At 43.4% G+C, this 25,062-nt stretch overlaps 1 protein-coding gene across 3 annotated transcripts in view; it reads left to right on the forward strand.

The window, feature by feature from the left end:
* COP1 (COP1 E3 ubiquitin ligase) overlaps positions 1–25,062 on the forward strand; it is a 121,034-nt gene that overhangs the window by 81,189 nt on the left and 14,783 nt on the right. For all 3 annotated transcript variants that reach the window (XM_079981353.1, XM_079981352.1, XM_079981354.1), the window contains exons 16-18: positions 12,673–12,790; positions 18,410–18,534; positions 19,265–19,425. In XM_079981353.1, coding sequence (XP_079837479.1) covers positions 12,673–12,790; positions 18,410–18,534; positions 19,265–19,425 — 404 coding nt within the window. The remainder of the gene's footprint in view (positions 1–12,672; positions 12,791–18,409; positions 18,535–19,264; positions 19,426–25,062) is intronic.

Genomic DNA, 25,062 nt, shown 5'->3' on the forward strand with positions numbered 1-25,062 from the left:
AGGCAGCATGATCCACAGGGGCAGCAGATACAAATGTCTATCTTCCTTTCCCCCTTGTTCCCGATGTAGATCTTCCCTTACTCCCTCTTCCCTGCTGGGAGGGAGGCAGTTTTGGGGTTCACCCCAAAATGTATTGGGCTGGCCCTGCCTAAGTCTACACATGAAGATTGTGCCCTTAATTCTGTGTGGTGGTGGTTGAATCCCATATTTGCCCATTAGATCAAGGAATGTCCTAATTCTTCACAACAGCATGATAATTCCGAATCTTGGTAAATAGAACAGGTAGTATTGCATGATACAGTTACATTTCATTTTGCATTTTGGCCCCGTGGCTCTGGATGTGATTCTCTTTTTGGACCAGACCCTAGCAGTTCTGCTCATTTGTAGCCCGGACCTCCTTACGGAAAGTGACCTTCAGTGTTTGTTCTATTCATGCCTGTATTTCTATGCAATAAGTAGAAAGTGCATTTCCACATTCATTTGTCTTTCCTACCTACCCACCCTGCAACAAAGAACATTGTGTGTTCATTCTTTTCTTGTGGTTTTCTTATAACATTCTGAATATATTAAAGCCCCTTTTATTATAACGATTTCTTATATCTTAAACTTCTGTATTAGGCATTCACCTTTCATTCAGAGGAATAGATAAAAGGCACTGGAGCATGAGTCCCCTTTTTCTACTTTTTTTCTTGATGCCCCAAGCTAAAAATTAGTGGGACAGTGTTTTAGAACTGGAATACTTGTGTTGCCCTGAGGGCGCAAAATTGGCTTTACATGAAGGCTGTTAAAATAAATAATGTCTACAGGTAAAAATCTGATAAATATCAGGGTTGCTTTTTGAGCTAGTTATTTTGGAGTCTGGAAGAATTCTTGAAGTCCATGATTCTTTCAAGTGGTTGTTCAGAGTTCATTTTTCAGTGGTATATTTTGGTAGAGGAGTGGGGAAAAACCAAGAAACCAAAGGCCCAGTGGGCATCATAGAATCGTAGAATTCGAAGGGACCCTGAGGATCATCTAGTCCAACACCCTGCAGTGCAGGAATACACAGCTGTCCCGTGCAGAGATGGAACCTGCAACCTTGGCATTGTCAGCCAAGGTAACCAACTGAGCTATCCAGGTCTTGGTTCCATTGATATGTTAATGATGGCTGGACTGATTCCTTGTATACCAGTCACTGGTACTATGGCTGTCTCCTCTACCTTGGCTATGACACTGCTCTCTGTGAAGTGGATCCACCACAAACAGCAAGTGCAGCTGTCTTTATCTTGGTATTGGTGGACTTCACCTGGCCCTGGTCCTTCAGGGACTACAATCATTGCGAACCACAGTTATGTGACAGCCCCCAAATATATAAGGCAGGCATGTCTGTTTTAGGGCACTGATCAATTTAATCTGGCCCCTGTGGCAGTATGTGTCCCGTGGTTAAAATCCTAAAAAAATGCTCTAAACTTTGGTTGGCCTTCACACGTGTTCACTTCAAATCTGGCCCTCTTTGAAAAAAGTTTGGGCACCCCTGATATAAGGGTTTTGCATCATTCACTTGCTGCCGCTTGCTGTTGTGTTTGGACAAATCCACAAATAAAAGTTGCCACAAGTAGTAAAGCAGGGGGTGGGCAACTCAGCATGTTGATAGCTGGCTTTGAATTTAAGCCTTAGATGATGCTGATAAATGCAGTGCGTTAGGAAGATAAACCTGTGTGCAGAGATTGACTTGCTCCAGCAGGACACTGATTTTGTCCCCATCCCCCCTGAAATGAAAGAGCATTTGCCTTTTGCCTGGTTTGCTGCAGAGGAGCTTTTTATCACACACGGTCTGATCTCATTATATAGTAAACGCTTGTTTAGGGTGTGTGGCAGGGGCTGCCAACCTTTTTGGATCAGAATTTTGAGAAAGTGCTGTGGGCACCAGTCGCAAAATGGTTGATGAGTAGGCATGGTGCAATACACAACTAGAGGCTACAGTCATTGCTACTTCTGCCACAGCTACATCCTGCTAGTTCTGATATTGATCTCTCACTTTCACGTTGCCTTCTCTGTCTCTGTCTCTGTCTCTGTGTCTGATGCTATTGCTGTTGCTGTGTAACAGGAGGAAGCCTTTCCCAGTACCAGAAAGAATATACAAGGTGGCCATACTCACACTTGTGTGCACACACAAAACATACACATATCCTCAATGCACCTATAAAGATCATAGACGTTCATGCACCTCTCATGCTTGCTCATAAGCACACAGTCTCCCCAATTCTCACAGACCACATAATCACATCCCTTCCCTCCCTCCAAAGCCCAAACGCACACCTCTCCTCACAGACGACACATAAGTCCCTATCCCTTCCCCTGCTCTCACTCACATCTCTTCTCCCTCACACATAGGCATCTGAAACCATTCTTCCCAGACAGTTAGTTTACCGGGGTTCAAGAGGAAGTAAATCCCTGAAAGGGTAAAAAGGTAAAGGTAATGGTACCCCTGACCATTAAGTCCAGTTGCAGACGACTCTTGGGTTGTGTGCTCATCTCGCTCTATAGGCCGAGGGAGCTGGCGTTTGTCCACAGACAGCTTCTGGGTCATGTGGCCAGCATGACTAAGCCGCTTCTGGCGAACCAGAGCAGCACACAGAAACACCGTTTACCTTCCCGCCGGAGCGGTACCTATTTATCTATTTGCACTTGATGTGCTTTCAAACTGCTAGGTGGGCAGGAGCTGGGACCAAACAACGGGAGCTCACCCTGTTGTGGGGATTCGAACCACTGATCTTCTGATTGGCAAGCCCTAGGCTTTGTGGTTTAGACCACAGCGCCACCCGCGTCCCTACCTGAAATGGTAGAGCTGGCTAATCTCTCACAAAACATGAGAATGGTATCTATATGGCATGCCCTACATCTCAGATTCCAAAAATGCTATAAATTTACTGGGGGGGGGAGAGAAGTTGGGAATCTGGGGATTATGGTTCTTTCCCAAGGCACCAGAAATAGCCTAATGAAATCTAATGAAAAGGAAGTTTTAAGTTCTGTTTTGCAGGTGTGACCTGTATTATATGTGCCATATGTGAGAAAGCCAGCTTCCCATGCTGTTCTGCCTGCTGTGACCCCCTTCGATCATTCCAATCTGTTTGATTGGGAATGACACAAAAATATATCTGGTAGATGTGGAGCATTCATAAGAAGGGTTTTCATTCAAAGTAAATTCTGTAATATGCTGTGTGTTGAGTGAAATAACTTAGAGCGAATCCTGCTCTTTTAATCTGGCTGGGGAAAGAAGGGCCTGTCATGGAAACCAATGAACATAATAAATTTGTAGAGTTGGAAGGTACCCTGAGGGTCATCTGGTCCAACCCTTCAGTGCAGGAATCTTTTGCCCAATATTGGTCTTGAACGCATGAGATTAAGAGTCTTACGCTCTACCCAGCTGAGTTGAAGTCTAGATTAAGTCACCATCTTGGTTGACTTGAGGAGTAGGAATAAGGTATGGAAACATAATGTTTGCGTAGGCTCTGGAACGGATGGTGAATTTTATTTGTTGGATGTTCATTTTGGGGATACATTGTTGGTTTTGCTAACTCCCAGTTTTATTGTGCCTTTTCCTAAACTTTACACCTTATAGGTTATAGGTTACTTTTAATAATACTTCCATATAAAGTGGAAGCAAACTCATTGGTGTGTGAGTAATATTTAAAATTCATTCCATTCGGTTTTCCCCTTGCACTCCTAAATGCAAAATCACTGTCAGTGCCAGCTATTGCAGCTTCCATTAGAGAGAATAATGTGATACCCCTTCAGGAGTTCCCCTGGCTGCAGTCATTTTGGAGGAGCTTCCAGCCATTGACTCAAATAAATTGCTTGATGGAATGACACTTTTAGATACAGATGATATGTCTGGTGCTTTCAGTGCTATTTTGCATAAGTTTCTACATATATCCAAGATAATTTCTCTCTTTCTCCTTCCTTTGTTTTCCGTTGCAGGGACCATGGCCTTGATGCTGTTTATGGCTAGCATTTTTTCCAGGAATATTTTTATTATTACAGGATACTGTATATGTAACATATAAATGCGTTCACTTAGTTTCCTTGGTTTTTCAACACTTACAAAAGTATTCCAGATTAATTCTGTATTCTAATGCCAGCTCAGTTCTTCAGGTACTGAAATGGCAACAGACACATGCAAAAGAGACATTTCACCAGACTAGTTTAACTTTGAAGTTTGCAGAAGTGGATTTGTGGCATGCTCTCCTCATGAAGGCTTGCCTGCTGCCTTCATTACATTTATTTAGGTGCCAGTTGAATATGTTCCTCTATAACCAGGTCTTCTGCTGATTAAAGAATCTGATTAAACTTTCTCGCTCTGCGTGCGTGCATAACTATGTTATGTATTTCTACTTTATTATACTCTGAACCGGGACGCAGGTGGTGCTGTGGGTTAAAGCCTCAACGCCTAGGGCTTGCTGATCGAAAGGTCGGCGGTTCGAATCCCTGCGGCGGGGTGCGCTCCCGCTGCTTGGTCCCAGCGCCTGCCAACCTAGCAGTTCGAAAGCACCTCCGGGTGCAAGTAGATAAATAGGGACCGCTTACCAGCGGGAAGGTAAACGGCGTTTCCGTGTGCGGCTCTGGCTCGCCAGAGCAGCGATGTCACGCTGGCCACGTGACCCGGAAGTGTCTCCGGACAGCGCTGGCCCCTGGCCTCTTAAGTGAGATGGGCGCACAACCCCAGAGTCTGTCAAGACTGGCCCGTACGGGCAGGGGTACCTTTACCTTTACCTTTATACTCTGAACCACCCTGTGAACCTCGGATGAAGGGTGATATATAAACTTTAATCATCATCATCATCATCATCATCATCATCCTCATCATCCTTAGGGAACAGCCCAGTGAGAGATAAACATGTTAGCAAATTTTGATACCTTGTGTTTGATGCCTTTAGTTTTGCCTTGATAAATGTTCCTTAAGATTTACAGCAGCTCAGGGCAAGAGTTTTGTGCAGACTGATCTGAACAGGCAAAAAGTGAATAATACCTGTTTTACCCTGTTTGGTATAAAAACTGGAGTTACAGCATGGATATTAGTGTGAGATGAATGTCTGCGATCAATAGAAGCTAGATATATAGCAACAGCCCGCCTCCCTATTTTTCTATGGTGATCCCATTTTAGCACACCCATGCCAGATTCATGGTGCCCTAGAATAATAGAATTGCAGAGTTGGAAGGACCCTGGCGGTTATCTAGTCCAACCCCATGAAATGCGGGAATCCTGACCACAGCCAGTGGCGTAGCATGGGTTGTCAGCGCCCGGGGCAAGGCAAGTAATTTGCGCCCCCTATCCCCTGGATTTTAGCACTCGAGTGCGAGCGCCCCCCAGATGTTGCGGCAGATGTTACGCCACTGGGGCTGGGGGCGAGCGAAGGAGCCAAGGACCCCCCCTTAAGGCTCAGCAGGAATTTATTAAATTTATTATTTGCGGAGCCCCCGCGGGCCGAGGCAGCCGAAGCCCCCTCCCCTCGGGCGCCTCGCCGCCCCCTCCTCTCCTTGGGCTGTAGGTGGAGCCCGTGCTCCGAGGCGCTCCAGATCCGGGCTTGGCGAGCGCCTCTCCTCCCCACGGCCTGGTCCGGGGGCTTCCAGCCGCGCTCCGTCCTCGCCCGACCCCTCCCCCCCGCGGCTGAGACTTGCGCTGAGAGCCGGAGCCAGCGGCGCCCCCTTCCACCGGGAGACCCTCGCCCGCCCGCCGGCTTCCTCTCGGAGGGTTTTGGGGAGAGCAGGGCGCGGCGAGGCCCCTCGGAGCTCTCCTCCCTCCCAGTCGGCAGAAGCAGCCGCCGCCTGTGGCTGGGCCGAGGGGATGGCGGCGGCATCGGGGTGCGGAGGCTGCCCGTGCCCGGCCAGGCGTTGGTGGCGGCGTCGGCGCTGCTGCAGCGGCTGCTGCTCCTGCGAGCAGTGAGTGGAGCGCAGCCGCAGTGGTGGCGGCGGGGGGTGCGCGCGCGCTAGGGCGCAAGGCTGGCGGTGGCGGCGGGGAGCCCGGCGGAGGAAGGAACTTGTCCCTTCCCTCTGGACTCGCGCCCCCCCCCAAATGTTGCGCCCGGTGCGGCCGGCACCCCTGGCACCCCCCCACGCTACGCCACTGACCACAGCTATCCCTGAGTGGGCTCGAACCACCAATTTTCTGGTCCATTGTGCCACACTAATGACCACACTGGCTAAAGGAAAAATTATTACTGATATTATATGTGGATCTGTCCATCTTTTTCCAAATATATCCCATGACCCTAAGAATCTACGTACTGATAAAAGCATATGTCAGTTGCACAGATGAGAGAGCTGACTTCAGTATATCTGTCTTCAGACTCCATTTCTTTAGAATAATGAATAGCAGATTCACATACATACTTCTAAAACTACCTTTCATTCACTCTTCCACTCATTCTCAACTGGTTCTTTCACCCAAACTGATTAAGTTCTTGAATGAGGTATGCAGTAGAAGTTTATTTAATGGAGCCTTTACAGGCTGCTCCATGACAAGCTTTAGAAAAGTCAATAAAAATGTCCCTGGCATGTGAAGGCTGTTCCCCATATCCTGATGAATGTCATCTGTAACCTCAAGCCATAGAGAGACTGTTCAATGCAAAGGGTTTTTTAAATAGGAAAAAAGGCTAGCACTTGTTTTTTCAGTTGCCATTCCCCTTGTTCAATGCTGCACAGGGAGGTAATAAATCCACAGAGAAATGCTATTGTTGAATGGCCACTTAAAAATAATGCAATAAACTGCTGATAAAAAATAATGCTGAAATAGCTGTGAAGAGTTTGGTTGTGGGATCAAGCCTTTGCTCCACAGAAGAGCATAAGTGAAAAAGATCCTTCAGAATGCAAGAATGTGATCTTGTCAGGAGAACCAGGAACCAGACAGACAGAAATCTGTCAGGGGCTCAGGAGCAGAGGCACAGGGAAGAGAGGAGATGGAGAGCGAAGGGGAAGAATCTGAGGGGAGCGTAGGAGAAGAGGACAGTGGACCGAGGGATTCCATGAGCCTCTCCAGCGAATCGGAAGATTCACAGAAGGGGGCGCCAGTGGCCAGGGGTAGGGGGTTCCCAAGGGGAACGCCCCAGGAGCAAGGGGGCAGCAGGGACTCCCAGAGCAGTAGTTGGAAATCAGGACCAGCTTCCCCACCAGAGCAGAGTGGGGGGGAAGAGTCCCAAGGATCGGGGCCAGTGCATTCCCCACCAGGGAGAGAAGATGAGGCAGGGCTGACCACGCCTCCATCAGAAAGTCGGACAACGGAGGGGAGGTCAGATCCGGCCAGTATCCCGGAAGAGGGAAGCAGTGACCGAAGTAGTGTAACGGTTAGGAGAAAGGTCACTGGGTTGGCGCGAGAGGCAAGTTCAAATGTACAGGAGCGCGGGACAGCAGAGAATGAGGATTGGGAACCGGGTCCTAAAGCCCGCAGGAGGCAGGGGGAGGAGCTAAGCGACTCAGCGTCGGAAGAGTCCAGAAAGGGCAATGCCCCAGCGGGCAGGAGGACCCAGAAGAGGAGAGAGCAGCGGAAAAGGTGGAGCAGGGCTAGGATCTTAAACTGGTGTCAGAGGGGAGGAGACTCAGACGGGACTTCGCCGATCTAGGGTTTAAGATGTAGGGCTGCGCGCTGCGGCTTTGAAATGGAAATTGAACTTCAATAAAGACTTTTGTACATTACGACAGCCTAGCGTGGGTCCTCTGTGAGCTGGGACCTAGAGGCAGCTCTGACACTAGTCTTCCTTTTTTTTGTTCTTTCCAGGAGAATCTTTGGATTTTTATTCTGACTTTTGTCATGGATGTTCCCTAGACCCCTGAAAGCAAGGACTCTTACAAAGTGCTTACAAAGTTCCTTGTAGATTTTTCATAAATGTGCATCATTTTAACTTTGGGCTATCTTGCATACTCATAACATTTCTGATCAACGTACATGAAAATGAAGGGCCCTTTCACGCAACCTGTTTATTCATCATTCAGCCTGATTTGCTTCCACAGAGGTTAAATTTATCTGGTCTTCATTGCACATTCGTTCTGATTCATTTGTGAGGCCATAAGCGTTTGTCCTGCATTCATCCTGGTTTGCTTTAACACATCTTCCCAATAGTCATTTGTTCATCCCACACTTTTAAGTTCATTTCCTCATCACATTCCAAACCACAGAAATTCCCATCCTTTTAAAAAAGTGAAATTGTTTCACCAGAACAACAGCGTCCTCTATTCTGCTTTAACTGGGCAAATCTTCAATTCCAGTATGTGCTGGAAAATGGTGACAGTCCAGGCAGCCAAAATGTGTATTTATGACATTCAAGCTGTCTATCCCAATCCATATGATATATGGCTGCATGTATCAGAAAGATAGGAATGGCTCTTTTCTCTACCACATGCACTTGCCTTCCAATGCGCTTACACTGATGAACTCCAGTCACATTTTTAGATTCCCCTGAATATTGCAGGAAGACAGTTTTCAAAATTATTTTAGGAACTTCTCATGGGAATCCTATGCTGTAAATACAAAGAAAGTGAGTAAAAATAAAAGTGAAATTCAGTAGGGAAATTTCAGTTGCAAAAATAAGTACATGGTCTTGATAATATGGAAGACCTCTTACTGACGTCTTCTTTGTCAAACTGCTGCTAATATTGAGTTACACTTCCCTTAAAATAAAAGCAACTTTGATCTGTTTTATGGATACATGGTAATGCTGGTTAATTGGTTCTAATGTATGTGCTATAGGTAATATTCAACCATCATTGCAGACAGATTACTAGTAGTCATATCACGTTGTGGAACTGACATAGTTATATAATTGTTGTAAAATGTCTGTTACCTTTTCATTCAGTGCCTTCATGAGCTGGATTACCAATATTTTAGTACTGTGGTGTTTGTTTTAAGTTACACAATTCTTTTCCAGTATTCTGATTTCTAGTTCACCAGTGGAACAACTCTTTTTGCAAAGCTAGTTCCAGGTGGAGCCCTGCTTTTTTTCCAGAGCTGGGGCTTTAAGACAATAAAGGTATGATCGGTGTATGTTGAGGTGCTTGGTAATCCATTTTACTTTTTAATATATAGCTTGTGTCTCTACTCTTCGTGCAGGGAAGAGGGTGAATGGCTGAACCACTAAAGATATTCAGCTTTGGAATATAGGGACCTAAGGCAGTGTCTCTTGTTCTCTGCATTTAGCACTAGCTATAAGGAGGGCCCCACCCTGATTCAAGTCCCACAAAAACCTTCTATTTCACTGATTCCATAGAACCGGGGTTACCAGAAGTACATAAATCTTTGGTTGAAATTAGGATGTTACAAATGTTAGCAGAACTTTGGTTTTGGGTATCTCAAAACTTTTTTCTGTTGGTTCCCCATTGTATAATACTTCTCAAAGTATTTGGTTCCTATAATCCTTGGATTTTGGGGTATCAAGAGGTCATTGCAAGCCAGTGTTGAATGTTCTTTGAGTCAAGGTTCCTTGCTGGCCTGGCAGGAAGACTAATAGGCTAGACTCAAGGGGTATTGACAAAGCTATCATTGTTCTTCTGGTCTGTTCTTGGTGCTCATTATTAGAGGAATTGTCTGGCTGCTTTAAAAGGTAAAGGTAAAGGTACCCCTGCCCGTACGGGCCAGTCTTGACAGACTCTGGGGTTGTGCGCCCATCTCACTTAAGAGGCCAGGGGCCAGCGCTGTCCGGAGACACTTCCGGGTCACGTGGCCAGCGTGACATCGCTGCTCTGGCCAGAGCCAGAGCCAGAGCCGCACACAGAAACGCCGTTTACCTTCCCGCTGGTAAGTGGTCCCTATTTATCTACTTGCACCTGGAGGTGCTTTCGAACTGCTAGGTTGGCAGGCGCTGGGACCGAGCAGCAGGAGCGCACCCCGCCGCAGGGATTCGAACCGCTGACCTTTCGATCGGCAAGCCCTAGGCGCTGAGGCTTTAACCCACAGCGCCACCTGCGTCCCTGTCTGGCTGCTTTAGAGTGCTTTAAATATAGTGCCCAAGATGTATAAGATCGCCAGGAGCATGGCTAGTTGTGAGCAATTTCAGTAAATCATAAATCAATTTGAGAGGCTTCTGCCTGGGTACTTGGGATATTTATTCCTCTCACTTAGCCTGGTTTAATCTTGGCTTCCTTAGCTGGTAGCACTTTTATCTTGTTCTGTGAAAGGTCCATATGGTCTGAAAAAGAGAAGGGGGAGAGAGAATCTCTTTAATTAGGAAACATGGCCACCTGTTCAGGCATTAATGAATGTGATGAGCATTAGACATGAGGTAGCTACTTAAACAATGCAAGTTTGAATTAATAAAAATAATAATGAAACCTCTATTGGCACAGACAATAGTTTCTGTAATAATCAATTATTAAGTGGCTAATTTTAGAACACAGGGACCATACAGTTTCCTGGACTCATACTGACCAAAACAGAAGTTGATTGATTGCATAGGCTATGCAAGCAGGCCTGCTAGGATGGGGCCATATGCTATCAGGCTTGGAGTTGTTTACTGCAGAATTTGGAAGGAGAATTCAAAGCTGAAAGCAGATGCTTCTGCCCCACTGCACCTTTTCCCTGTCTGTAGCAATCCAGTTTCTTATCTATTCCCTCCTCTCATCATTCTTCTGTTGATGCTTGAAGTCTGCAGCATTCCAAATGTGCCTACTGAATAGATGGAAGCGCTCCAGCTTGAAAGAAGGCTGCAGTTTTCAATAGAATTCAATCAACTGTTATCTTGCAGTACAATCTACTAATACAACCTTCTTCCAGAGAGGTAGTCTGGTTTAGTCTATTGCAGCAAGAATATAGTTTGTAATACTTCAGTTCTAGCAGATTTACCAGAGTACAAGCTTAAATGATCTACAGTCCACTTTGTCAGATATGTGAAGTGTTACCCTCAGTTGATGGATATACATACACAAGAAATTGAAAGCAGTGAGACCCCAAATCCATGCAATACTAGAGGTACAGGTTTCCTGTGCAAAACTCAGATTTATAGAAGAGAAGAACACAGTCCTTTCACTACAATAGTCATTACGCTGTCAGCAATTTTGTAGCATTACTATACTAATTTAACACCTGTAATAGGAGAGAAATCCATGGTCTCAATTAAATACTTTCTGAGACCATCAAATCTGTTTTAAATATATGCAAACACCGTATTTTCTGCTTGCAGCTGGCAATAGCTGTTGATTGGAATAGTAAGCTTTCCTAACTTTTCAATTGAGGAGACCCCTCCCCCCCCATTAGTATTCCTTTGTTTTGTACTCTGACCTAAATAGGTTTTGGTTCCACTTCACTGGCCACTTAGCTATGCAGCTCCCAATACCAACTACCATAAGCCACATAATTAACAATGGTATAGCGTTGTATCTGCACTGAAGTTTATGCTAGTCATAGTTGGTTTTCAAACCTTGGTTTAAAAATATATTGATACCCTAGTTTCAAAAGTAAGCACAGTTGGCACGTGTGAGCATAATAGTACAACTCTGAAGGGGAAAGGCAAGAGCTATTCAAGGAGATGGGGATTGCAGTGTACTCGCAGCCCTTTCTGGTCTCATAACCAAGGGTGCTCTGCATCTGAAACAGCTAACTGGTCCCTGCTACTTTCTGGTGGCATTTTCTTCATATGGTACAGTGGTACCTCGCAAGACGAATGCCTCGTAAGACGAAAAACTCACAAAACGAAAGAGTTTTTCGTTTTTTGAGTTGCTTCGCAAGACGGATTTCCCTATGGGCTTGCTTCGCAAGACGAAAACGTCTTGCAAGTTTGTTTCCTTTTTCTTAAAACCGTGCATTCACTTCGAGGAGCAACTCATAGCAGTGTGGTAGCCTTTTTTGAGGTTTTTGAAGGCTTTGGTGATTTTTGAAGCTTTTCCAAAGTCCGTGCTTCACAAGACGAAAAAATCGCAAGACGAAAAAACATGCAGAACAAATTAATTTCGTCTTGCGAGGCACCACTGTAGTTCCCTTCAGATAAGTGAACTTGGCAGTAAAGTTCAAAAGTAGGAAAACAGAGAACACTTCTTCTTTGAGGACTTTTGTATTGCGGATTCACTTGTGCAGCTTGCTTGTTAACTAGAACAAATGTGGGATTAAAGGTAAAGGTAAAGGTACCCCTGACAGTTAAGTCCAGTCGCGAATGACTCTGGGGTTGCAGCGCTCATCTCGCTTTACTGGCCGAGGGAGCCGACGTTTGTCTGCAGACAGTTTTTCCGGGTCATGTGGCCAGCATGACTAAGCTGCTTCTGGCAAACCAGAGCAGCACACGGAAATGCCGTTTACCTTCCTGCCAGAGGAAACCTATTTATCTACTTGCACTTTTTGGCGTGCTTTCAAACTGCTAGGATGGCAGGAGCTGGAACCGAGCAACAGGAGCTCATCCTGTCGCGGGGATTCAAACTGCCAACCTTCTGATCAGCAAGCCCAAGAGGCTCAGTGGTTTAGACCACAGCGCTACCCGTGTCCCTAATGTGGGATTAGCAGTCCTCAAGGCTCCTTGCTTGCCAGATCAATGAATAGCTGAGATCCACATCCCTGACTAGCAGGCCTTTGATTAGAACAATAGTCAGGTTCTTGATCTTGGGCATTATGTTCCATCCTTCTTTGCATTAAGGTGCTTGGTAAACAAATAATTGAGCAATATTAGTAGCACTTTGCATACACTGATTTCTTTTTTCCTTTTTTGTCACATCTCTCCCCAGATCACTGTGTTCACTACTATGATCTTCGGAACACTAAGCAACCGATCATGGTCTTCAAAGGGCACCGCAAGGCTGTTTCATATGCAAAGTTCGTTAGTGGAGAGGAAATAGTGTCTGCGTAAGTATTTTCCTTGGTGTATTTTCAAAGACATTAAAATATATGGCTTGTGGGTGGGGGTATATGCACATACAGTGGTGCCCCGCAAGACGAATGCCTCGCAAGACGGAAAACCCGCTAGACGAAAGGGTTTTCCGTTTTGGAGGTGCTTCGCAAAACGAATTTCCTATGGGCTTGCTTCGCAAGACAAAAATGTCTTGCGAGTTCCTGCGGGTTTTTTTCCTCCCCCCCCCCTTTTTCTAAGCCACTAAGCCGCTTATCAGCTGATCCGCTAAGCCGCTTAACAGCTGATCCGCTAAGCCGCTTAACAGCTGATCCACTAAGCCGCTTATCAGCTGATCCGCTAAGCCCCTAAGCCGCTAATAGCACTAATCCGCTAAGCCGCTAATGGGCTTGCTTCGCAATACAAAAAAACTGCAAGACGAAGAGACTCGCGGAACGGATTCTTTTCGTCTTGCGAGGCACCACTGTTCCATGTGTTGGTATGAAGTGTCATCCTGCTAAACAGATTGCTGTGCTTTTGATAGAACAAAAATAGGCTCCATAGCCTATGGCTTCAAAGGAGTCCAAGAAAAAAAATAGCTGAAGCGGACATTTGCTTTATTTGTAAAATAAATTAAAAAATTGTCCAGTAGCAATTTAGAGGGTGGGATGGGGTGGGGTGGGGTTTTTCTCAGAAGGATAGTAGGAGATGGGTGATTAGCTCAATGGGTATGGTAAACCTGTTGATGACTGTTAACGACTGCAATTAGTCCTACAGGAAAAAGCAAGGGATGGTATGCAGATGACCAAAAATAGCTTTAGCATATGTAATGAGACAAGAATCGAATATCTCTAGTCAGACCAGGTCTCTCCATAGTTTTCACGCTCCCACTGTATATAAAGGTCTGGTGATTTCTGTTTCAGTGTATCTGAAGAAGTGTGCATGCACACAAAAGCTTATACCCAGAACAAACTTAGTTGGTCTCTAAGGTGCTACTGGACATTTTATTATTATTATTACTTTTTTGACTGCGTCAGACCAACCTACCTGAATTTATTTGTAAAGTTTTTATTTAGCAGTCCCTTTAGAAGGAGGAGCAGAGAGCATGCTGAAACAAATGCTGAGTTCTGAAAAAGCTTGATCAGATGTGAAGGTGATAATAGAAAGGCAGTACAGTAATACTTATTCGTCTTCTTAGTTCCATCCTTATTTCAGACATCATGATCTATTGATTTATCATGATGTTTAAAAGGTAAAGGGACCCCTGACCATTAGGTCCAGTCGTGACCGACTTTGGGGTTACGGCGCTCATCTCGCTTCATTGGCCGAGGGAGCCAGCGTACAGCTTCCGGATCATGTGGCCAGCATAACAAAGCCGCTTCTGGGGAACCAGAGCAGCACACGGAAACGCCGTTTACCTTCCCGCCGGAGCGGTACCTATTTATCTACTTGCACTTTGATGTGCTTTCAAACTTCTAGGTTGGCAGGAGCTGGGACTGAGCAACGGGAGCTCACCCCGTCGCGGGGATTCGAACCGCCGACCTTCGGATCGGCAAGTCCTAGGCTCTGTGGTTTAACCCACAGCGCCACCCACGTCCCTTATCATGATGTTTAGCTGGTGATATATTGTCATGTTGAAAACCGGATATCAACCAGCTCTATTTAATACCTAATGTTCTGCTCCAAGGCAAGATTCTTCTTACTGGCAGATGTTGCAAGAGCTGCAGCAGTGTCCCCTGGTGGTAACATACAGCTGCCATTTTGCTGCTTATGGAGTGTCATTTCATCTAATCCGAGAGGGAGAACCAGTAATGGAGAGAGAACTTGCTTGATATCTGGAATAAATTTAGGGTTAAGAGTTCTCCAAAATCTTATTCTTTATTTCAGACTAGCAGTGATCTTTACCCTTGACTGGCAAATCTATTATTAGAACAAAATTGGGCATTTAATCTGGGGCATTTTAAAGCTGGAGATTTTAAAAATGCAATGCAAAATGTGCACCCATGGCAGAGTCCTATTCCTCCAGCTGGGTAACCTTTTTGGAACAAAAATGTCTTCATTTCCCCCCAGAAAGTGCAGGTAGTGGGCGCCTGTCCTATCTCAACAGGAGTGCTTTTCAATGATGCTGTTAGCAATGTGCCCTCACCCTGCTAAAAGGAGGCTGACAGACTTCTAAGGATGGGGGAGGGTACTTAATTAGGATGTGCTTTATGCCTGATATTCATTTTATTCTCAGTGAGGAAAAATTTACTGAATTAAATAAAGATGTTGCTTGTATTGGTTGTGATCCTGGATTATGGGGTTAATTGGTGCAGTCTCCTGCTTCTGACATACGTTCTAGGGCTTCCCCTGCCCACCTTAACGATCCTCTACTGTCAGAGACTCAGAGCAAGGGCGAATCCCATAGTCTTGGGTCATGTACAGAGTTATTGTTGAACTGAACTCCTGTAACAGGAGGTCTGGAATACCATGCTAAGAGAGCTAGTGAAAAGGGGACCATATCCTTTGGCACAGCAGGTCCTCGTCCCAAATCCTGAATCATAAAGTCCCACGATGAGAACACAACATTTAGGAGCTGGAACTACTCCAGAGGCAGATATAGGTACCAGAAACCATGGGAGACAGTTTAAATTGGCCAGTAACCAGTTTACCTTTACTCAAAGCATTAGCTACTCTAGGACTTCTTAATCACATACATACATACCACAGTGTATTATGCTGGCCTGAAAGCCACAGACAGAAAGTCTCTACAGAGGGTGGTGAATACAGCACATGATATCATGAGCTGTCCCTTGAGTGCGCTAGATGACATCACAAGGGATCGTTGCCTTAGGAGAGCGAGAAAAATTCTCAGGGATGACTCACACCCCGGCCATCACCTCTTTAATCTTCTACCCTCGGGCAGGAGCTATAGAAGTATAATCAGCTGTACCAACAGGCTAAACAATAGCTTCTATCCATGGGCTGTTAGGCTGCTGAATGGAAAATAACATAGCGAAATTGACTTGCGAGGTGGTGTGTTGTTCAATAAGAGATTGAGTGTAATTTCATTGTAAACAGGTTGTACAATGACAATAAAGGTATTATTATTATTATTCCATACATGCATACACATCAATACATCAATTTGGGGTGGGTCAAGTGGGAGTTACGGTTCAAACTTCCTTGATGAACACAGAGCCCACTCCTTCTTTTCCAGCCATATTAGAAGTGCCCCTTTCCACACTGTCCCTGGGGATTACATTATGGTACTGTTCTCACAAGCGTCCTCAAAGTTTAACCCACCCACAGTTTGGACCAAAATGAAAATATTACTTCATTTCAAAAATATAAAAAGATCTATCTTCCTGAGCCAACTTGAACTCTCCTGCCATTCAAATGACACAAGAGATTTTTTTCCATCTGAGATTAACTGAAGTACATTTTCTCATACTTTAAATAATTTCTGTACTGAAGTTACAGAGGTTTGGCAACTAAAAGAGAAGCATTGCTTGTCAAACTTCTATTAAACTGAATGGTTAAACCATAGGCAGTGTCAAAACCACAAAGCATTTTGCCTTTGTAATCAGATGGCAACATCATGCATGGGACCTTGAAAGGACAAAAGAGGCCTGCCCTACTTGAGAGACAGACATTTGAAAAATGCTTGTTCCATAGCCCTAGGTTATATTGACAGAGCTGTCCAATTCAGATGAAGCAATAGCTGGGCAAGGGTGTGCTGCGCAGAGATGTTGGGATCTCTTCTCTTCCACTTCCCTCCCAGCACAGTGTGCTGTATTGTAACATTGCAGTCAGTGGAAGAGCTTTATCAGTGGTTAACTGCAGTTAAAAAAATTGTAAGAAAATATTTGCTTTTTCTAACGTAAACTGTTTTATGAATCACATCGATTAAATCTGCCCTGTGACCTCCAGGCCATTTGGAACCACCTGATATTTACCAGGGTTCATCAGTTCTGGTGCTGCTTTATTGCATCCTGTGCATGGTGAATAGTGGGGGGGGGTACGCTTTGGGGGGGAGTCTATGCATCTCCAAGGCAAGTGGTTTTTTTCATTTTGTACTTTTCCATCCATGTCTGTTGGCTTAATTTTCATAATTAAAGTAACTAAAAGATTTCCCTTCCCCTCAAAGGAGGTAACAACATCAGGAAAGCAAAAAGCGTGCCTGCCTCTTCTGTGGTAGTCTGCAGCCACAATTTGTTCAGGTCCCCAGACTTCCATTTTCACATTGCATTTCTCCTATAGGTTTGTGATATTATGGGGAGTGTTGAACAATTCCAGTGTTCACTAGAGTCTCTACCCATTGTACTGCAGTGGTGCAGTTCCAGAGCCTCTCCACTTTCACAGCTGAGCCTAATTGAAGGTGCTGGTGTTTACCTATAAAGCTTTAAATGAAGGAAAACCAATAATCATAATTTATTATTTATATGATTCCCATGTGACTGTTGAAAGGGGTGACTGGCAGATTTTATTGGACTCCCAAGTCCCATCAGCCTCAGCCATCATGGCCGGTGGAGAGGAATGATGGGAGTTACATTCCAACAACATTTGAAATGCACCACATTGCTACCCTTGGTCTAAATGGCTTTCTGGTCCAAATATCTGAAAGTGTTGTTTCCTTCTGTATCATCCTGCCTGGGTATTAAGATCTTCAAAGGAGGCCCTTCTCCGTAGAAGAAAACATATTATGTACAGAAGAGAAGGCCTTCTCTGTGATGGCTCCCTGACTTTGGAATACCCTCACTGGTGCTGACAGTTTTGACTTTCTGGCACCGGATTAAAACCTTTTTCTTGATCCAGGAATATAAAATTATGGTATTTTTAGCTAGTTAAATAGTTTTATTCCTCTAAATTGTACTATATTGCTATGTTTCATATTGTATTATTTTTAGATTTTTAAGTTTCTATGCTCTGAAATCCATATTTTGATGAAGCTATAGCTTACACATCTTAAGTACGTACCACCTACTAGGTGGTCCCATTGAGTGCAGTGAAACCTGCAGGCTTGTCTGCCTCTTCCCTTATCTTTCCAGAAGCAAGAGCATTTGTCCATAGTTGACTGAAATAGCAAACATTTTTATAATTTGTCACAATAATACACAGTATGTTGTGAGATGTTTTATTGATAATTACTGACCACAAAACTTTGGTATATTCCTCATTTTGAGTTTTTACAGAAAAAAAGTAAAAACCTTGGTGTAGTTGCAGTTTTAAAGGAGTGTACACATAGACTTCACATGATTGCATTGAACTCAGAGTTCGTTTTATGACACGTTAGTTTTAACGTGACATTTAATATAACTGAAGTTTAATATAACTGAAGTTTAAAATAAACCAAAATCCAACTTACATTTTAAAAACCTGATTTAGGCTGGTTAGCAGATAGAGCACATTGTGTACCCTGGTGGATATATGCTAGGCCAGTTCTGTGGAATGTGTCTTCCTTGTTCAACTCTATTGAGAGATCATGTTGAGAATCTGCTTTCTTGACTGCTCAAGCTACACACGGATACCCACGTGTGTAGTGGTTTTGCCTGCCCTGACAAATGTCCATGTCTTCTTAGGAGGGCCTTCCTAGCACTTTTTGACATATAGTGCAAACTAATGACTTACGGGTGATTCATACGTCTTTTTTTCAGGTCAACGGACAGTCAGCTAAAGCTGTGGAATGTAGGAAAGCCACACTGTCTGCGTTCCTTTAAGGGTCACATCAATGAGAAAAATTTTGTGGGTTTGGCATCCAATGGAGACTATATTGCCTGCGGTAAGTGAAACAACTGTTCAGCAAAGGGGACCAACATGTACTGCCTGCAAAGCTGTAGGAGGGTCCAGCACATGCTTGTGTGGCACAGTGAAATTAAAGCACCTGATTTGCCACAGCACATTGTGACTTACACCCCAATTATAAAAACTGAAAACTTTTAAAGCACTGGGGGATATGGTGGGTGATTATCTCTCCCCTCTTCTGAGATTCTTTAAAATACTTTAAAGCTGTCAGCATAGCTGCCCCTTTGCCACTCTTTCCTGTAGCTGAATAATAAGCCAAATCCTTCAGTCTTACCTCACAGGATGTCCCTTCCAGACCTTTTATCACTTTTGTAGCTTACTTCTGAATCCTTTTCAGTTTGTTACCATTCTTCTTGAACTCTGGTGCCTGGAGCCAGAGCACAAAAGACTTTATATGAAGTCCTGACACTGCGTGGTAGAGTGATAATAGGACATCTTGGAAATAGTGCTTATGTTTCTACAGTACAGTTAAAAACTCTTACTACCTGAATTTTATGTGTGGCAAGCATTGGCTACGATGAGTTGTAAGTAATGTTATGCAATGCAGTGATCTTCCTTCTACCTTGGAGTTCTCTGCTTTAACTGTAACAGTTAGCCTCCAACCCACACTTACATACCCCGTCAAAACCTATCTGAAATGAATATTTAGGAATCCTTGCACATTGCCAATCTGCCTCCTCTTTCTTTATTTTTGCTTTTGATTGCAGGAAGTGAAAATAATTCCCTCTACTTGTACTACAAGGGTCTCTCAAAGACACTGCTAACCTTCAAATTTGACACTGTCAAAAGCGTCCTGGACAAGGACCGTAAGGAAGATGATACAAATGAATTTGTCAGTGCTGTGTGTTGGAGGGCACTGCCAGACGGGGTAAACATTTTTGCTCATTTTCCCTTCTTGTTGTATCTTAGTGTGGGTTTAGCAGGTCATTTATCTGGGTCCAGTGGGTAAAAAGGTAAAGATGTGTCAAAAATGGCGAAAGATTCCCTTTTGGGTAAGGAAGCAACAAAAATTTGGGTTACTGCAACAACATGAGCTGTGTCCCTGTCCTGTGGTAGCCTCCTCTGGAGGGTACTGCATTCACCAGGGCTGCCTTAAGACGCTAAACTCCTGGTGCTGCAAAATTCACTGCATTTTTGTGGAGGCTGTATTAGTCATCCACAATCCTGTGGAAGTTGGTTGTACAAGCAAATATTTAGCTGCCTTACACTGTGTAAGATGTTGGTTCATCTAGCCTAGGTGATGTTTGCTTTGATTGCCCCTGAGGTCTTTTCCAGACCTCCTGTCTGGTATTCTCTTAATTAAAGGACCCGGGTTCAATCCTTGGGACTTTCATCATGCAAAACACATCCTCTTCTGTGGAGCATGTTGATAATTAGAGCTTGGTGAGAGTGCAAGCTTTGCCTCATGCTTAGTTTTGAGAATATTGTTTTGGTCAATGGTGTTCATTGTTTCGTTTTGCTTTTCATTGTTTCTTCCCATTTCTCTGGCTCACTGTTAGTGGGTTAGCTTGTTCAGAATGAAGTATACACTTCCATATTTAACAATAAATACATTACTTCTGGTAAAAGAGCCACCATAGCTGCTAGAGGGCCATGAAAATTTTGTCCCTGGTTTTTTCGACTAAGGGACACGGGTGGTGCTGTGGTCTAAACCACAGAGCCTAGGGCTTGCCGATCCAAAGGTCAGTGGTTTGAATCCCCGCAACTGGGTGAGCTTCCATTGTTCGGTCCCAGCTCCTGCCCACCTAGCAGTTCGAAAGCACGTCAAAGTGCAAGTAGATAAATAGGTACCGCTCTGGTGGAAAGGAAAATGGCGTTTCCATACACTGCTCTGGTTTACCACAAGCAGCTTAGTCATGCTGGCCACATGACCCAGAAGCTGTCTGTGGACAAACACCGGCTCCCTCGGCCCTATAGAGCCAGATGAGTGTGCAACCCCAGAGTCATCCGCGACTGGACTTAATGATCAGGGGTACCTTTACCTTTACCCATGTACTATCTAAAACCAAAGTGGTACATAGGTTGCCAGATGTGAAATATATTGGCATTTTGCCCAGTATTAGACACTTTCTCAGATATAGTGTTGGAAGCTAGTCATCGCAATTACTTAGAGGAAAGCAAAAAAGCTATTGCTTGTGGACACATACACAGTTTGATTATGTAGATTAGGCATGGTCTCGATCTACCAGTATTGTTATAATGAAGCCATTTCTTTTCATGCCTGTTTGTGTGTGTTCATTTCAGTATATAAGTAGGTTGGCTTGGGAAGGACTTGCTAAGTAGAAATGCTATGTAGAAAAGCCAGAGGCTTCTGGATGTTGGGAGAAAATGGAATGCAAATCAGCTATGCAAAAAACCTAGAGTCTTTTTCAGAGAGAAGCCAGGAAATAGTAGCAGTATAACAGGATTGTGAAGAGCTCGTAAATCTAGCTTTCTGCTGATGGGGCCAGACTTATCAGTTTGCCTTCATCAAGAACTATTAATTGTGTAGTCTTTGTGCAGCATTGTGAGAATATCCAAGTAAATCAGGAAACTGCAGCTGAAGTGCCATTCCCCATTTGTGTGGTTGTGTGCCATTAGCGTATCCTGGAGCTGCCAAACCTAGCACCTGTTGCTCGAAATAGATTCAGAATTCAATTTCCTATGTTGCTTTCATTGTTGTTGGAAAGTTGGCATTGGGGATGATTGATATGAACTGACCTGATCGCATTTCACAGACCAATGTGCAGATGTGAATTTAGTTATCCATCAACTTTCACACTTCCCAAATGTTCAGTGCAGTTCTCGTCTCAGTCAAAACACTGGAAATGCATATTTTGAGATGAAGCTATGTTTAGGTGTGCATATAAATATATGTAAATTTTGTGAATTTGGGGGAGGGGGATTTCAGATTAATGTGAAAAGGTGCATGGAACCAACAAAGGTGGACACTGATTCACCTATCCCTAATTGACATACTGTGCTGGCGAAGGATATTCTAAAATGCATTGTTTGGATAGTTCCAAGATCACTTACTGTAAATTTGGGGAAAATAGGTTTAGTCACCTCCCAAGTGTCGACTTCTAAGTCACACTCTGAATCTGCATCTTACCCAGGATAATCACTTTAGAAAGAATTCAGCCACAGGGAAATGGTCGACCCATCCCTCTCATTCATGAAACTGGCCTCAAAATGCCAGAGAAGGCAAGAGGCTTTTAACTATTCTGACCTCTTCATCCTTTCAATTGGGGATGACTTGAATGTCTTCAAGGCATGTAGCACTAGACCATACAGTAGATAGTTAACTCTTTAATTTATTAAATATGTGAAATGTCATCTCACCTTTAAAATTTTATTACTTAGAAAAATGCTTATAATTTCTGTACAATTTGTGTAAAATGTTTGAGACAATCAGAATTCTGTCATCAATGTTTGTGGCCGTTAGTATTGTGTTTGCTACATTTATACTATATTATCCAGCTAAAGTTAACTGCTCTTAAGCTCCTTTGATTTTAGCGGGGAACATGTGGTGCCTGGTCACTGCATTTTATTTCTTCTGTGCAGTCTGCTTTTAGTGAAAAGTTTTCTGTTTCGCAGTAGTGCCAATAAGCACTTGGACTGCCTTTCCCACTCAGTTTTGTCCCTAAACGGCAGAAGAGACTTGCTTAGCCTGTTATGAGTTAGACAAGAAGCTCAGTCGTTAATGTAACATTTACAAGCAAGTGCATGCTACTGAAAAAGAGTGATGTTTTGTGCCAAGTAATTTTAATGTCACAGTTTCTCAAAAGAATTGCAAATTGTGCCAGTGTGTATTTGCATATAATACTTATTAAGAGTACAGTTCCTATCACCACCTAGATCCCCACAGTGGATGCCGTTTCTTATGTGAATAATTGGAAAAGGTGCCCAGCTGACTGTAGCAACTCTTTACTCATTATTGCCGCCTCAGGAGTCCCACTCTTGAGATCAACATGAGCCTGCCATGGTGTTATTATTAGTGGCACAGTTGCCGACTCAAATTTCAGTGTTTTGACACTTCAGTCCTTCTGCAAGGCCCTTTAGATAATGTGATTATGCAGAGTGCAGGTTTTAGAATTCATTTGAATCTTTTTTTAGCAGGCGCATCACAATTCCCATTTGCTACCTTCTTACCACAGGTAGGGCTCTCTAGAGATTCTTGTCCAGGAAATTGTTTCTCACTAACAGAAAGGAGATCTAGGAAAAGGTCCCATGCCACCATTCCTCAGTCTGTGTGGTATTATTGCAATTAGCAGCCATATGTTTCTCTTGAGTTCAGAAGTCAAGTTTGCAGAACAACTCTTCAGCACACTTCTGCATAGTCTTAATTACAAAACCAACCACATCTTAATTGTCTTTTAACTTTGTGAGATTGGCAGAAGAACAGCCACAAAGCTTATGATTTGGTTTTGGGTTTTTTTTTAAATTATCTCAGAGAAAATAATGGTGCCTTTATTATCCTGTGCAGTACGACACTGCTTAATGTTCCATCCATTCACTTTTTGAAAATTACTAGAAAACAGCTTTCCTAAGAGCTTGGGTCCTGATTTTCACTCCTGTTATGATTTGTTTTCTTACTATTATACCTTCGACATTTTCTAGTCAGGCAGAGGCAAATGAGATTTAAGTTGTTACTTAAATTTGAGAATGGGCTTGAAATATTTGGAGGCTGAAAAGTAGAGTGAACCAAGACTGTATGTGGTGAAATAGATAGGCAATAGTTGGGTTTTTTGTTGTTTTGCAGGGTTGGGGAAGACAAAGCCCAACAGCAGTTCTTTCAGAATGGCATAACTGCCAGCACTTGTGATATGTGAAACCATGCTATTTCTTTTTGTTTGGTAGAACCAGCGTTTTCAGATTTATTGCCTGTGTCCCAAAATATGTTTTTAAGCATGCCGGATGGTTAATTTGGTCATCATAGATGTAATAGCTCCTGTTCCTTAAGTACGAACATGGGATTGTGATTGGATTGTAGCATATTTCTCCCACACTTTCACCCACCTCTCCACAATTTACAAATTAATTTAAATATTTGATTCCTTTATTTTAGTACCCAAAGTTAAGAGCACATAGTGGTTGATATATGTTGGCATTGATCTTAGTTGTAGTCTCCCCTTGCTAGGGTTTGCCTCTTCCAAGTCTGCCAATTGTTAATTACCCCTTTTTTAACATTAGTAGCTCTGAAAACAAGGCTTGTGACCTGACTTCTTACATGTTATTTTTCCAGTGGGATATAGTGTATACAGTATCTGTCTGGTGTTTACAAATATATGTTATAATCTAGGGCAAGTACACTCAGTTTTTATAGCAATTTAAAATGTGAGATTTCTGGAGAGGTGATTTTCTTCTCGCATCCAATTCAGAAAATAATATGCAAATGTAGGTACGCATATGTGCTTGCATCTACAGCTGTAACTACCCACCCACACACCCACACACCCACACACCCACACACACACGTTTTCTGAGACATAGAATCATAGAGTCATAGAGTTGGAAAAGACCACAAGGGCCATCGAGTCCAACCCCCTGCCAAGCAGGAAACACCATCAGAGCACTCCCGACATATGGTTGTCAAGCCTCTGCTTAATATATTTATAAACTAGATTCAAGAGCATTGTGTTCCACTTATCAGCAATTGTATCATTATAATAGTAATTACCTGGATTAAAACACTAGTTGAACACAAATTGCGATTGATAGACTTTAGTGTTAAAATTGTTTTTCTGTAATTCATATTGATAATCCATGTCAGTCGCAGGTGCCTCAGATCTGTTTTGACCCAAATTGTAGTGCCAACCAGCTCCTAGCATCACACTCACCTTCTGGATAGTAAAATACATTCTCCTGCTGCCACTGAAATCACTTAATTTATCTTATTAGTATATTTTCCTGTTAATTAATAACCCTGAAAGGGGTGCAAAGAGTGAAAAATTTAGAAAGCATGCAAGATGTAAAATGCCTTTTATCCAAGGCAAGTGGAAGAGCTTAACTAGTATTAATTAGCACAGGGTTCCTGAATTGGCTTTTGTCAAGCAGAGAAAATTATTAGTCACAGGGCGCAATTGATCAGGCATGTCTTATGTATAAACTCTCTTGAAATGAATTCACAGAGTCTCTACGCTCTTCTTATTTATGAAAAAATAAATAAACTTCAAGATGATATTAAAAGGGTATGAATAAAACTAACCATGCCAGAAATACAGTTTGATACAACAATATCAAAATAAACGTATCTTTCTGCGTGTTCTATGAGTTTCACAGTGGTGCAGTTCTATGCCATTGGATGTGTGTGTATGTTTTGTGTGGGAAGTATGTACGTACATACATATATGCAATGTAACTAAACATTGCAATTCTGCTTCTTCCACTGATTGGGCTTGTGAAGGAGGTTCCTTTTGTGGATCTCTCTTTGAAAGCAGCAGGTCAGTACTAAATTCAAATAAACAGTATTATTAAATGTTACCCACAAAAAAATGGAAACACAAAAAACTTTCAGCCCAGACCC

Source organism: Podarcis cretensis (assembly GCF_951804945.1).
Source record: "Podarcis cretensis genome assembly, chromosome: 6".
NCBI classification, from domain to species: Eukaryota; Metazoa; Chordata; class Lepidosauria; order Squamata; family Lacertidae; genus Podarcis; species Podarcis cretensis.